Source organism: Perca flavescens, chromosome 12 (genome assembly GCF_004354835.1).
Source record: "Perca flavescens isolate YP-PL-M2 chromosome 12, PFLA_1.0, whole genome shotgun sequence".
Lineage (NCBI taxonomy): Eukaryota > Metazoa > Chordata > Actinopteri > Perciformes > Percidae > Perca > Perca flavescens.
The window spans coordinates 2,881,138-2,895,650 of NC_041342.1; the positions used below are offsets into that span (position 1 = coordinate 2,881,138).

General features: G+C 38.7%; 1 protein-coding gene across 1 annotated transcript in view; it reads right to left on the reverse strand.

Annotated features, from left to right (window-relative positions):
- Positions 1-827: 827 nt before the first annotated feature.
- The window catches only part of LOC114565153 (sodium- and chloride-dependent GABA transporter 3-like), a 25,325-nt gene continuing 11,639 nt past the window's right edge, over positions 828-14,513 (reverse strand). The window contains exons 4-15 of the mRNA XM_028593041.1: positions 11,106-11,193; positions 10,229-10,361; positions 9,701-9,835; positions 8,946-9,049; positions 8,687-8,811; positions 8,433-8,545; positions 8,209-8,346; positions 8,011-8,113; positions 7,407-7,507; positions 6,989-7,159; positions 1,966-2,074; positions 828-913 (exon numbers count right to left, since the gene is read on the reverse strand). Of these exons, the coding sequence (XP_028448842.1) occupies positions 1,967-2,074; positions 6,989-7,159; positions 7,407-7,507; positions 8,011-8,113; positions 8,209-8,346; positions 8,433-8,545; positions 8,687-8,811; positions 8,946-9,049; positions 9,701-9,835; positions 10,229-10,361; positions 11,106-11,193 (1,319 nt within the window). The 3' untranslated portion in view covers positions 828-913; position 1,966. The remainder of the gene's footprint in view (positions 914-1,965; positions 2,075-6,988; positions 7,160-7,406; positions 7,508-8,010; positions 8,114-8,208; positions 8,347-8,432; positions 8,546-8,686; positions 8,812-8,945; positions 9,050-9,700; positions 9,836-10,228; positions 10,362-11,105; positions 11,194-14,513) is intronic.

A 14,513-nucleotide genomic window follows, 5' to 3' on the forward strand; every position in this document is an offset into this window, starting at 1 on the left:
CTCATTGAGGTGAATTCTTCTTGTCTGTAATCAAGCCAGACTTTAAAGATATTTTAAGCAGTTGGTGTCTATCTGTAGGTCCGCTGCAACTCTCAGTTCTTTTAAATCTAAGCTAAAGACCTATCTTTTTGATGTTGCTTTTCTTTAAATAATCTATTTTATTAACTTTAATTTCTTATACTGCACTGTAACTTTTATTCTTATACTGCACTATCAATTTTATTCTTGTCTTTTAATGTTTTTAATTTGCTTATTATTGTTTTTTAATTGTTTTCTAACTGCTCTTTAATGTTTTATGTAAAGCACTTTGAATTGCCCTGTTGCTGAAATGTGCTATATAAATAAAGCTGCCTTGCCTTGCCTATCATTCATCAATTTCCTACATTCATCATCCCCCCCCTCATTTAGCCCTACATTACAGTAAAGTTTTGCATTACTGGTTTTCATTTTAGAATCCATGAAAACTAGTAGATGCCCCGCAAGAGTTAAACAGAGGGAGAGCCAATTTTACTTCAGAAATACACTGGCTATTAAAGGCAACATTACTCCAAAAAAAGAACATACCCAGGGGTGTCAGACTGGGGGGTGGAAATGGGTACCTCTAGAGTAAGGAAGGCCCAAAAAGATGCTAGAATGAATAGCTGTGGGGAGGGGCCCATAGAGAATGCCTTTGTTACGCCCCTGAACATACCATTCAAAGAACTAGTTTTTTCTAATATGGAACCAGAGTTTCTTTTTGAGGTAACCAAAACATTTACTAGTATTATATTCTTTGTGTACATTTTCCATATCTCAGTGTGCAAAACTAATATTCATCATTGGAAATCAGACATGCTTAAGCATTTCATGATGTGATGAATCCTGTGGTGTGCTCTGTGGTTGTTTGGTGCATCACCATCTTCATCATGTGTTTCTGCTTCGTCAAACAAAAAAGAAAGACAGGTGAGGATTTCATTATTATTAATTACTATTAAAGTATTGTGCAGCATTTGAGAGAACATGGGTTAGAAATACATTACATGTATTTCCAGACAGGAAGTAGATCCACTCTTAGCAAGAGTCCAAACAACTCTCATGTTTATATACAGTACAGGCCAAAAGATTGGACACACCTTCTCATTCAATGTGTTTCTTTATTTTCATGACTATTTACATTGTAGATTCTCACTGAAGGCATCAAAACTATGAATGAACACATATGGAATTATGTACTTAACAAAAAAGTGTGAAATAACTGAAAACATGTCTTATATTTTAGATTCCTCAAAGTAGCCACCCTTTGCTTTTTTTGATAACTCTGCAAACCCTTGGTGTTCTCTCAATGAGCTTCATGAGGTAGTCACCTGAAATGGTTTTACCTTCACAGGTGTGCTTTGTCAGGGTTAATTAGTGGAATTTTTTCCCTTATTAATAAAACAGCAAAGGGTGGCTACTTTGAAGAATCTAAAATATAAGACATGTTTTCAGTTATTTCACACTTTTTTGTTAAGTACATAATTCCATATGTGTTCATTCATAGTTTTGATGCCTTCAGTGAGAATCTACAATGTAAATAGTCATGAAAATAAAAAGGAAACGCATTGAATGAGATGGTGTGTCCAAACTGTTGGCCTGTACTGTATATTGATTATTATTTACAATAATGCACATATATAACTAGAATAGAGTGATATGAGAAAGTAAATGAAAAGATCATAATTGACACAAGTAATCAGGACACTTTAAGACTGATTTAAATCAAATGGTGAGAGATTAAATAAGTGATGATGACTGAAGCAACATTAAATACGAGGAGGAAAGGGATACAAGAATAGTACACAGTAATACTTGACTTAATGATGATTATACTATTCTGACTAAAAGACCAATAAAATGCCCCAAACCGGCGTGCAACTCATTTAATAAATGACCTAATGACAGAGGAAACTTCTTGAAACGTCTTGTTAATGTGACTTTGCAGCTCACACTAAGTGGTCACTGCAGACGTCCTCAGTTCAACAGTTGTTCCCTCCTCTCCCATGGCTCTCCTCTGCCAGGCTGGATCTTCAGCAGGACGACAGAGGACAGACAAACGCTGGAACATAGGAACAAACAACAGCAGGAAGTTAAAGCCTAACTCTGGCCAAAATGCATCCTAGGGTCTTTTTGTGAATGTACACGAGTCAAACTTTAAAAAGTTTAAAAGCATATTTAGGACAGAAGTGCCACTTTTAAGATTTACCATATTTTAGTTTTTCGGTCAAATGGCCTTTTGAATGGGAGTGATAGGGGCACTTTTATGCTAGCCTCAAAATAGCTATTTTTAAAACACTAAGAAGGCTCAACACAACATGAAACGTTGCTCAGAGTATCACCAGGAGCTCTACACCTTAACGAAAGCGTTGACAACATTGTTTGTGTACCCAGAGTTTAGGCTAGTAAAAAGAAAGGTTTTGAACAACTCACCGTAGCTCTCTTTGTTTCCGGCCGCTACCACCTCGGCAGTCAAAACGAGTCGATATCAGAAAGCGACTGAACAGACTCCATATGAGGCTCCTTTTTTAACGGTGGTCAGTATTGTTTTTCACTAACGACAAAACAACAAATTATCCGTGCATTTATATGGAACAAAGCTTTAGGAGCTTTCCATCTTTAAGCGTGTTTTACAGAAACCGCAGCCGAGCTGGCGCGTGCATATGTGACGTCATGAAATCTCTGACTATTTGTACCTGCACTAGTTGCAGTCTTCTCCTGAACAGCGGTGGCGCTAATGAGCAAAGGTTACCGACGTTGCTTTTTCTACGGCCGAACTGGCAGCAGCATTGCCATCAATGCTTCGATTTGATTCAAGGACCTACTTCGTCGGATCAAGCCTTTTATTCAACATAAAAGAGCTCATCTTAACCCGGTAAGTTTACCAGACAGAATTGTAGTCACTCTGAGAGTCCTAGCATCCGGTTGTCAGTGAACTCATTCAGGCATCCTGTTTCCGCTTTGTCGCGCGCCGCTGAAAAAAAGAGCCGTGTGCGACCTCGGCTCACGCGCCATAAATCGGACGCGCCAGCTGAGTATTACATAATTTTTACATCACGATGACGCGCGCCACCTTGGCTGCGTCTAGTATATAACGGCCCTTACTCTCCTCCCTGTTACGTTGCATTCGGAAATCAACTTACAAAATGTAAAGTAAACTCTGGATACACAAACAATGTTGTCAATGCTTTCATTAAGGTGTAGAGCCCCTGGTGATACTTCGAGCAACGTTTCATGTTGTGTTGAGCCTTCTTAGTGTTTTAAAAATAGCTATTTTGAAGCTAGCATAAAAGTGCTCTCCTAGCACTCCCATTCAAAAGGCCATTTGACCGAAAAACGAAAATACGGTAAATCTTAAAAGTGGCGCTTCCATCCTAAATATGCTTTTAAACGAAAGTTTGACTCGTGTACATTCACAAAAAGACCCTAGGTTGCATTTTGGCAAGAGTTACACTTTAACACACTACCAAAATCATTAGGAAAATTACAGGAGACATTTTAGGCCAGCTTTTACACTCTTGGGACATGCTGATCGACCAATACCAAAAACAGCAGCTGCAATAATCTGCTATAGCTGGTACTGTAGTCAAGTTACCAACCGTCGAGTCCGAGTCAAGTCTCAAGTCCCCAGTGTTCGAGTCCGTCTCCAAGTCCCAGTCACTAAAAAGAATGCAAGTCCAGGTCGAGTTACTACCAGCGTTCGTGGCCAAGTCTTTTCTCCAATTGTGCATCCACAAATGATACAATTAGCGGTGCTCTATGCCAGCATTGGATGTAAAATCTGTGAAGGCGAACTTCCCAACCCGGGGTGCATCGCTCTGCATCTTTCAAATGTGAACAAGTAGTAGGGGGCACGGGCCCATCATGAACTACAGTCGCAGGTGAAGGACACACGCCATACCCCTGCATGAAACAGACTAAATAAATACATCAAATATATATACAGTATATATATATATATATATATATATATATATATATATTAGTGCTGTCAGTTTAACGCGTTATTAACGGCGTTAACGCAAACCCATTTTAACGGCGTCAATTTTTTTATCGCAAGATTAACGTTCTTTTGGGCCCAGCAGACTTTGTAGTTTTTTCACATGCTGTTGCAACAACTAGTAACGTTAGAAAAACTACAACACCACACCGGATCTAACTAGACTGGAAACAAAACAACATGCACGCTGCACACACTTGTTTGCACTTGCTTGCGAGCCGGCCAAAGAGTAGTACATACCTGCAAACTAGTCGCTTTTCGACGAAAATCGCCGTTTTGAATGGGGTCCAAGACCCGGTGCTAATACGGCACCGGTGCCTTAACAACCGTTATCTACCGGACTGAATAGCAACGAGGATTTCGGTGCCTTATTTAGGTGCCACTTAAATGCCTCTGCTTCTCTCTGATGCTCCGAAAACGGACGTTAGAGGGAACTGAAACATCGCCACACAGGAGTTCAGTCAACACTACACTTAGCAGCAGGTAACGTTAGCCTACCGTTAGCTAGCAGCTGTCTGTATTTCACTGGAGATGATTCCAACACCGGACTGGAGCTGTCGTTGTCTGAAAAACACAGTCATGATGTCATGTTGCTCGCCTCGCCAGCCTTGTGGTGCATTCACTGTAATTGTAAAATGCCTTTTTCCCAACCAGTAGTTGTTTTTACCGTTTTGTGCTCAATTTGTGTTTTTTAGATCAACTTTTTATTGTTTTATATTTTTGAACATACAGAACAGACAAATACAATTGAACAAGGTGCTCCTTTTTTAAATATATATATCTTTCTGTTCAGGCACCGTTTTAAAAGTATCGTATCATATTGATAAGAGCATTAAAATGAGAAAAAATAATGGGACAAAAAGAAATCAAGGGACATTTAAAATAGATAAAAATGTGCGATTAATTGTGATTAATTGCAAGTTAACTATGACATTAATGCGATTAATCGCGATTACATATTTTAATCGTTTGACAGCACTAATATAAATATATATATATATATATATATATATATATATATATATATATATATATATATATATATATATATATATATTAGAGGTGTCAATCTTCCTTTATAATACCATTCGAATTCCATTTGATATTTTTTTAAATATTTGAATAATATTTGAATATTTAATGCTCAATTGCAAATAAATAATATGTACTACACTACTCAGGCTTATGCATTGTCGATGGCATTACAAACATGTGTTTGTTGTTACACCTTCCGACCACTAGAGGGGCATCCAACATTAGCCTTGCCTTGAGGGGACCTGCACGCAACTTTGTTTACATTAATTTTCCACCACGCACACAACGACAAACACAAATTAACAGAGTAATGAAACATTATCAACAATTGTAGTGAAGCGACTCTATTGTAAAGGCTAATGGTGCTCAATTAGCACAATGACAACATGTTACAAAGCACAGCCGAAACATTTTGCCATAAATTAGCTAGCTAGGTAAGTAACAATTCTAACGGCATTAATAACTAAGCCAAACTACTACTCACTACTATTGTAAAGGACTATTACAACTATTTTTGTGATTTATAAGCAACCTGTTTCTTGCAGATCGTGACGTTACTGAGAATACAGCTATTAATATGTAATATATGAAGTAGAAGCTAACTCTGACAGCTGTAGGGAAGCTAACATTACCTTTAGCTGTCTTCATGAATCTCCCAGCCACGCTAACGTTACTATACCTCGCGATGCAGTTAGAAAACAAGAACAAGCTAACAAATGTTAAGATAAGTTCTTTGGCTCGGTGGAGTCATGTTAAAACTATTTCCCGTCCTTCTTATGATTACCAGCCGCAGCCTGTCACTCCCCCGTGTGCTAACGTTACCCGGTATGTAACGTTAGCTCCGTAATGTTGTACTAACGTTACTCGGTACGCAACGTTAGCTCCGTAATGTTGTACTAAAGTTATCTTAGACCTCACAATCCCTTGTGTTTCTCACTACCACTAAGTTATTGTTCATAAGACGTAACATGAATCACACATGCGGGTAGTCCAAGGCAAGAAGAGGGAGATTGGCTAACGTTAGCCAACATATTTATAAAAAAAGTCACATTCGAATAGTAATTTCAGCATTCAAATAGTATTGATTTTTTTACTATTCGAATTATATTCCAACAGCCCTAATATATACAGTACAGGCCAAAAGTTTGGACACACCTTCTCATTCAAATGCGTTTCCTTTTTATTTTCATGACTATTTACATTGTAGATTCTCACTGAAGGCATCAAAACTATGAATGAACACATATGGAATTATGTACTTAACAAAAAAGTGTGAAATAACTGAAAACATGTCTTATATTTTAGATTCTTCAAAGTAGCCACCCTTTGCTTTTTTATTAATAAGGGAAAAAATTCCACTAATTAACCCTGATAAAACACACCTGTGAAGGTAAAACCATTTCAGGTGACTACCTCATGAAGCTCATTGAGAGAACACCAAGGGTTTGCAGAGTTACCAAAAAAAGCAAAGGGTGGCTACTTTGAAGAATCTAAAATATAAGACATGTTTTCACTTATTTCACACTTTTTTGTGAAGTACATAATTCCATATGTGTTCATTCATAGTTTTGATGCCTTCAGTGAGAATGGAAATACAATGTAAATAGTCATGAAAATAAAGAAACACATTGAATGAGAAGGTGTGTCCAAACTTTTGGCCTGTACTGTATATATATATATATATATATATATATCTCAAATATATCAATATTATACTGTATATCAAATTTGTATGATCTATTACACATGAAAGTAGGCAGAAACATTCAACTTCCGAGGACTATTTCATAAATCCTCGAGTCCAAGTCCGAGTCCGAGTCATCAGTGGGCGAGTCCAATTCATGAGTTTGCGAGTCCAAGTCAAGTTAAGAGTCCAGAGAACAGCGACTTGAGTACTCCATCACTGACTACAGCATACTGTTTAAACTGATGGACACTGACCTGTCTGAAGGTTCCTGCTGTCAAACACATCTGTCCAGCTGCCCACAGTGGCACCATGAGAACAGAGGAGAGGGTCATGGTCCATCCTAGAGCATACGCCCAGTCAGGGTAAACGTACCAGTCGTTAAACTTGAGGGCTTTGTAATCAATCAGGTACAGGATTAAGGTGATCTGTAAAATAGTGGGTTTTGGTAAGACAAACACAACATTGATGTTATGTATCATTAAATGGCACAAATGCTCCAAAAGATAGTTTAGGAATTGCAAAAGCCAGAGTCGCAGATTAGTTCAGGCAAGATCTGCTGATGCTAGAAAGTGAAAATGTTAAATTCACACAAAATAATCCAGCAAGTCAATAGCAAAGTTAATACAAGAATGTAAAAGCATTGGTTGACACAAAGAAATGTGTCTGACTCACCAGTGACAGAAGAGGAATGAAGTATTTCCAGCAGAGTTTAAAGAAAATTGATGGTCTCTGTCCTGTCATGTCCTCTATGATGTCGGAAAGGCGGTCAGCACCTGATGGAAGACCAAATGGTCCATTTAGTCAATATTACTGTCTACAGACACAACAGTGTGATCCAGACAGCTGGAGTATCTGTTAAAGTGACTCAAACATTTGCTCTCATTCAGCTGATGTGATTTCTCTGAACAAAGCTATCAGATCTTTTTTATGGTATAGTTAACATTTTCAATTTAGGAATATTTCTGTAAATATTGATATTGGGTTTGAACATATGTCACAGACAAATGCACTATTGCCCCCACTTTCAGCAACTGTGTAACTTAATAACTGAGCCTTTTTATAAAGTTAGTTAGATTTTTTTTTTTAAGATTTACATCTTCAGTAACAACCAATATGTTTGGGGCTGGAAGCCACAGACAGGATCAGGAAGTGAGAACGTACCGAGAGAAGGACTCCTACATTATTGATTTTGGTCTTTTTAAAGGATTGCTGACAATAGCAAAATATATAGACTAACACCGTCTTTATGCTTTAAATAATAAGTAATCTGACTCACCAAATATCCAGCCCACAGCCAGGCATTCACAAATAGCCATAAAATTCTGACTGACTCTGGTAGAGCCGTAGAAGTCAATGAGTTGGAATATGTAAATTCCTCCCTAAAGCAAAAAAATGTAAATAAAACACAACATTTTGATGACATTTTTTAAATTAAATGTGTTTAATTTTTTAAATGTGTTTTTCATGTGTTCACCTCTGTAACCAAGGTAAGCTGTATGAGGAAGCTGGAGACACAGACGGCGAGGACAAAGATCTCGTGCCTCAATGGTGCACGAAACCACTTTGGAAACAAATCGGTCACCGTGGTGATAAAACTCTCCACTATCACAAACTGGGGACAGAATAAAATGAACTTTTTCATGTGTGTCTTAAAAACATCTATTATTTGTCAATAGGTAATGGGACAAATGGTATTACATGTGTGTCGATAGTCAGCAGAATGAGCATCAGGAAGAAGCAGGCTGTCCAGAACTGTGGAAAAGGCATCAGAGCTGTTGCCTGAGGGTAAGCAATGAAGGCCAAACTTGGACCTGTGAAGTGAACGAGGAGAGACGTGATAACATTAAGCTATATACAAATTTATGTTACTTTGTAGAACACTGCCTTCAACTCTGGATGATATACTTGGATCCTAAACATTGCATATGATGAAATCTTTGAATATACTTTACCTGACTCTACCACAGTGTCAACACTAACACCCTGTTTCTGAGCCATGAATCCAAGTACAGAGAAGACGACAAATCCAGCAACAAAACTGGTCCCACTGTTCAGCAGACAGAGCCAAAAGCAGTCCCTAGAGGCCACAGAAAGACAGAAAGTCTCTTGTCAAAAGGAAGACATTCCTATGCATACTTGCAAAGGAAATGGCTTCTTCTGAACCAACATAGTATGATGTCAAAGTTCTTGTCATATATGACTTATACTTACATGTAACAGTTGTTGTTGTACTCATTATAGCTGCCCAGGACATGCAGAGTCCCTGCAGTCAGGCTGTAGGAGAAAAATATTTGAGATCCTGCTTCTATCCAGACCTGCAATGTAAGAAAAGTTGTATAATATACTGAAGTATAGAGTGTTCTTCCTTGCAGTAGTTCTGAGATACTTGATGAATAGGAGGACTCAGGGGGAGGATGTCACCAAAGAGCCATCCATTTCCCAGTCAGTGAACCAAACCCAACACAATACAGTATCTAAATTAAGGCTGCAGTATGCATAAAACATATTCCATGTCAGATCATCCAACACTGTCTGAAACCCCCTTTCTGATATGAAAACAGTAGAGGACAGCATCCATCAAATTTGGTACATTTCCAGAACAGAGAATTTGACAACCATGCCCACCTAAAGCTTGTTTTATGGTTCTGCGGAGTGTTTATAAAGAAGGTCTGGCGTGGACGCAGAGGGGTCTGCGGGGTTACGCCATCGATTCGATGCAGAAGCATAAAAAACTGCTTTAATGCTGCAACAGATGGTTTGTAAACACAGAAGTATGGATGTATTATATCAACAGAACCATCTAAGGAGCTGTCATTGGAAACGGTTTGAAAAAGGCCATATTTCCAAAAATATCTAGCAGGTGATTGGATGAACAGTCTCTCTATCAAATCTACCATTGTTGTTTTGATCAAACAGTTGCCAATACCCAAGTAATTCAAAAGGGGGGATTCAAATAAACTAGTCACCTCCAGGTTAGCCAGGCGGTTCAGGTCTGGATACAGGTAGTAGTAGATCCCTTCCCGAGCTCCAGGTAGAGTCAAGCCCCTGATCAGCAGTATCAGGAGCATCACGTAGGGGAACGTGGCTGTGAAATACACTACCTTAAATGAAAAGAAAGTTGTTAAAGAAAAGTAATCACTAAATGTTGTTGATGATTACATGCAACACAAATACAGAAAGTGTGGCACAGGGGGCGAGTCCCTAAACTCAGACTGGGGGAAGTGATAGAGGGAGTGTATAATCCAGTTCAGGACATGGCACCGGTCACACCTGCAGCCCATCAGGTAATTACTCTCCACTGAGAGCCATCAAATCAATGATTTAGCTCTGTTCTTCACTCAAATAATATTTTGTTACGAATTTGCTGGTACAAAAGACAAAAGAAGAGTTTACTTGCAAAGCGTAATGTGCGAAATAATCGCTTCTCTCTACAGAGATACTGTAATACTGAAAAAGCACTGTTTATATATTTATAAAATATTATTTCCACTGACCTTTCCAGAAGATCTGACACCTTTCCAGATGCTGAAGTAGCAGATCACCCAGCAGGCCAGAAGACACAAAGCCAGCTCCCATCTCACACTGCCCAGCTCCTCAATGCCTCCAGACACGCCCAGCACACGCCGTCTGAGGAGAGGGGGAATTGAACAGGTGCATATAATGTGAGACAAAGAGATGAAGAGGGACGTGGGAAGTAAGGATGTGTAATGTGATAAAATTACTCAGTTTACTTACTAACAATTTGACATTACATTGAACCACAATAGCCGTTGGAAATTTGGAAAACGGTAAAGGACATTTGAAACATAATTTGAGGTTATGGAACTTTTTATGGAAAAAAAACCCATTTGTTATTGTTGCCTCTAACATATTATTCATGTTACTATGAATAGTCAATTATTTGTTTTCTTTCCAAATGTCTCTGAACTTTGTCACAACTCAGGAAATGTGTAATACTGTCACTGGAAATACTTAAATTTATAAGTTAAAGCTTTCGTGTTTTGCAAAATTGAAAAATTTAAACCAATATCAAAAACCCAACACCAGGTAGAATCCTTAACATTTTCATAGTACTTAGTACATCAACTTTAGAAAGCTTTAATTTTTAAGTATTTGAAGAACCACAATTTAAAAAAAACTGAAATCTGTCCTAATGTAGCATGAAATCATAGAATGAAAAACATGGCATTAAAGCATCAAAAGTGAAATAGTGATACAATAATTTACATTTTAATTATGGCTCCTTAAAAGAAGAAGAAGAAGATTTATTTATTTATATTAGGACAATGCACATTAATCAACATTTCTGTAAATGCACCAGTGTTAGCCAGTCGGCTAATTTTCAACTGTAGATAAAGAAGTTAAACTCACTCCCAGAACTCAGTTGCAGCAGAGGTGGTGTTGGTCTGATTTGCAGTCACATTAGATGAAGTGAAAGTCTGTAGACCAAGACAGTTATCTGGGTTTGGGAACAAACACAGATTTAATGAGGGCAAGAGACTTGAAGGCTCTAAATCCTTGAGAAGGTAGTCGCTAACCAATTGTGTGACTTTCTACATAGAAATAGACTATTTGAAGACTTTCAGTCAGGCTTTAGAATGCATCATAGCACAGAGACTGCACTGGTGAAAATTACTAACGACCTTCTAACTGCTGTTGAGTTAAATAAAGTTGTAACAATGTTGATTTTAATAACTATGTATGTTTTATGTTTTAAGTAATAAATTGTATGCTGTAACCGGGTTATGAAAATAGGAATGAATGTATATGAATGTAAAGAATAGGTCCAGACTGATCTGGTCATCACAATCACCACATTTTGTCTCTGTAAACAATAAGTAAAGACAGACCCTTTTTCTCCCCCTCTCTTCCTGTCTTTGGTTAAATTGATTAGGTTAAAACCAACTATTAACATATGAAGAGAAACGTCTCTTTGAGTCTCCAACCTCCTGGTGCCAAGTCTGGGTTAGAACAAAGGAAATGCAAACTCTGTAAACTTGAGTATAATCAACACTTCCATGATAAACAACTTTAGTCTGTGACTTGAAATTCAAAGGTGTGTCCTTATCCTGAGAGACAGGAATAAATGTGGGAGCAGGGGAAAGATTCGAGACTGTTTCGATGTGACTCCACAAGGAGATGCATGGATTCAGTCCGCTGTCAGCTGCAGTGTAACATTTGTTTTGTCATGTCACGGGACTGCGAACTGTGACCCGAAAGGGGAAGCATGTTTGCAGTCCGCTGTTTACAGTGTATATGTTTTGTCTTGTCGTTTTCATGCAGTTTCATTAAACCTTTTGCTTAACTTTCAATTTGACCCCAGCCTCTCCTCCTTCCTCCAGAAATCAGAACCAACACGTCTTTTAGAGATTTCTTAACACTGCTGCTGACAAAGGACTTTTCTCCATACTTGTCTTATTAGATCATAGTGTTGCATTCGACACTATTGACCATACCATCCTGTTATAGAGACTAGAACATTTAGTTGGCATTAAAGGAATCGCACTAAGCTGGTTTAAGTCCTATTTCTCTGAGCGATCGCAATTTGATAATATTAACGATAAACCCTCCAAGTACGCTAAAGTTAGCCATGGCGTTCCTCAAGGCTCAGTGCTTGGACCAATTCTATTCTCCTTATATATTCTTCCTCTAGGCAATATTATAAGGAAACACTCAATTAACTTTCACTGTTACGCAGACGACACCCAATTATATCTGTCAATTAAGCCAGACGAAAGCAATCAGTTAGCTAAACTTCAAGCGTGCATTAAAGATATAAAATCCTGGATGACCTACAATTTTCTGATGTTAAACTCAAACAAAACTGAAGTTATTGTGCTGGGACCCAAGCACCTCCGAACTTCATTATCTAAAGATATAGCTACCCTAGATGGTATTGCCCTGGCCTCCACCACTACTGTCAGCAATCTAGGAGTTAGTTTTGATCAGGATATATCCTTTAACGCCCACTTAAAACAAACCTCAAAAACTAGTCCATGCATTCGTTACTTCCAGGTTGCTCAAATAAGTCCCTTAAGACTCAGCTGACCCAGAATGCTGCATCACGTGTCCTGACAAGAACTAAGAAAAGAGACCATATTTCTCCTGTACTAGCTTCTCTGCATTGGCTTCCTGTAAAATCCAGGATTGAATTTAAAATCCTTCTCCTGACCTACAAAGCTCTAAATGGTCAAGCACCATCATACGTAGAAGAGCTCTTGGCATAGGCGTCACTAGGCTCAGCACCCCTGAAAATAAAGTCCTTATTGTGATAATGTGAGATCGTTTAGTGCTCAAAGTAGTGGCGGTTTTTGGCACGGGCGAACCGGGCAGCCACTTAACTTAAGGAATCGCACTAAGCTGGTTTAAGTCCTCTTTCTCTGAACGATCGCAATTTGATAATATTAACGATAAACCCTCCAAGTACGCTAAAGTTAGCCATGGCGTTCCTCAAGGCTCAGTGCTCGGACCAATTCTATTCTCCTTATATAAATAATCCTCTGTGCTGCGAAGCGTGCTGCGAAGCGTGCTGCGAAGCGTTTTTCTGTTTTCTATCATTTCACTGTGTGGGGAATTGGCAGATCAGCGCCCCCAGCAGCTGCAGGCGCCCTGCTTGCTGAGAGAGGTCAGCACCCCCTACTTTCACAATGAAATGGACTAGTCCGTCCCACAGTGCGCCGCCAAAGATAAACGGTGACAGGAGAAATGGGAAGTACACGGAGACGGAGAAAGACGAGTCTAAACGGTCTAAACCTTTGTGTTATGTCAATGGTCTAAACGCCAAAATGAAAAAAAGTTACCCAAGCGGCTCAAATAAAAGAAAAAAGCGAAAAGACATGTTTTCGGGAGTAGCAGGACCTTCATCAGCTCTACTTTGGTAGCCTACACAATGCATTCTCTGTTGATTAGTTGATTACATTTGCCTTCTGGTTGACAGCACAAAGGAGCGAGGAGAATAGAGAGGGAGAAGGGCAGAGAGAGCAAGATGAACAAGGTGAGAAAATGGCTAGGTAGCCTATAAGACATGTATATGGTAGGACTACTGTGTTTTATTTTCTATTTTATTTGAAGATTATTTTCTAGTTGATTACAAAATGTTTTGTATGTGATTGTCAGTGATAGGACGGAGGGAAGGAGATAGAGGGAGAGAGGAGGATGGGGAGAGAGAGAGAAGGATGGAGAGAGAGTGGACAAAGAGAGGGACCTGGAAGAACCAGGTGAGAAAGTGGACATATATTATACGGGCAAAAACACTTAAAACATTCCATTCACATTATATTTACATATGCATTTCATGGAGGACTAGGCTCTTAAGAAAAAGAGATGTTGTGTTTTCCCCATCTGGTTCAGAGGCATTATTAGATTAGATGAAAAAGTTGAAAATCAACAGCAGAAAAAAACATGAATAATCTTGTCTAAAAATATGTTAAGGCTTATTTTACCATTTAAGGTATGTGCAGGGGTGTAGCTCCAAATTCTGGGCCCTGTGAAAGGCATTTTCTATGGGCCCCTTCCTGCAGCCAAAGCTATGAATTCTAGCATATTTTTGGGCCCTCCTCACATGAGGGCCCTGGGCACTCAGTCCCCTTCCCCCAGTGTGTGCTGCAATAATCATGCTTTGTAGTTTCCATCTTTTTTCACAGCAGATGCCTTAAATCTGTTGATAGTTTGTCATAATTGCATGTCTCAATCTGTCTATTTCTTTCCCCAAAACTCACAAGAAGTCATGATTTAAGGGTTAAAAACAAAAAAAATCTTACGGGAGCATGCCCCCAAACC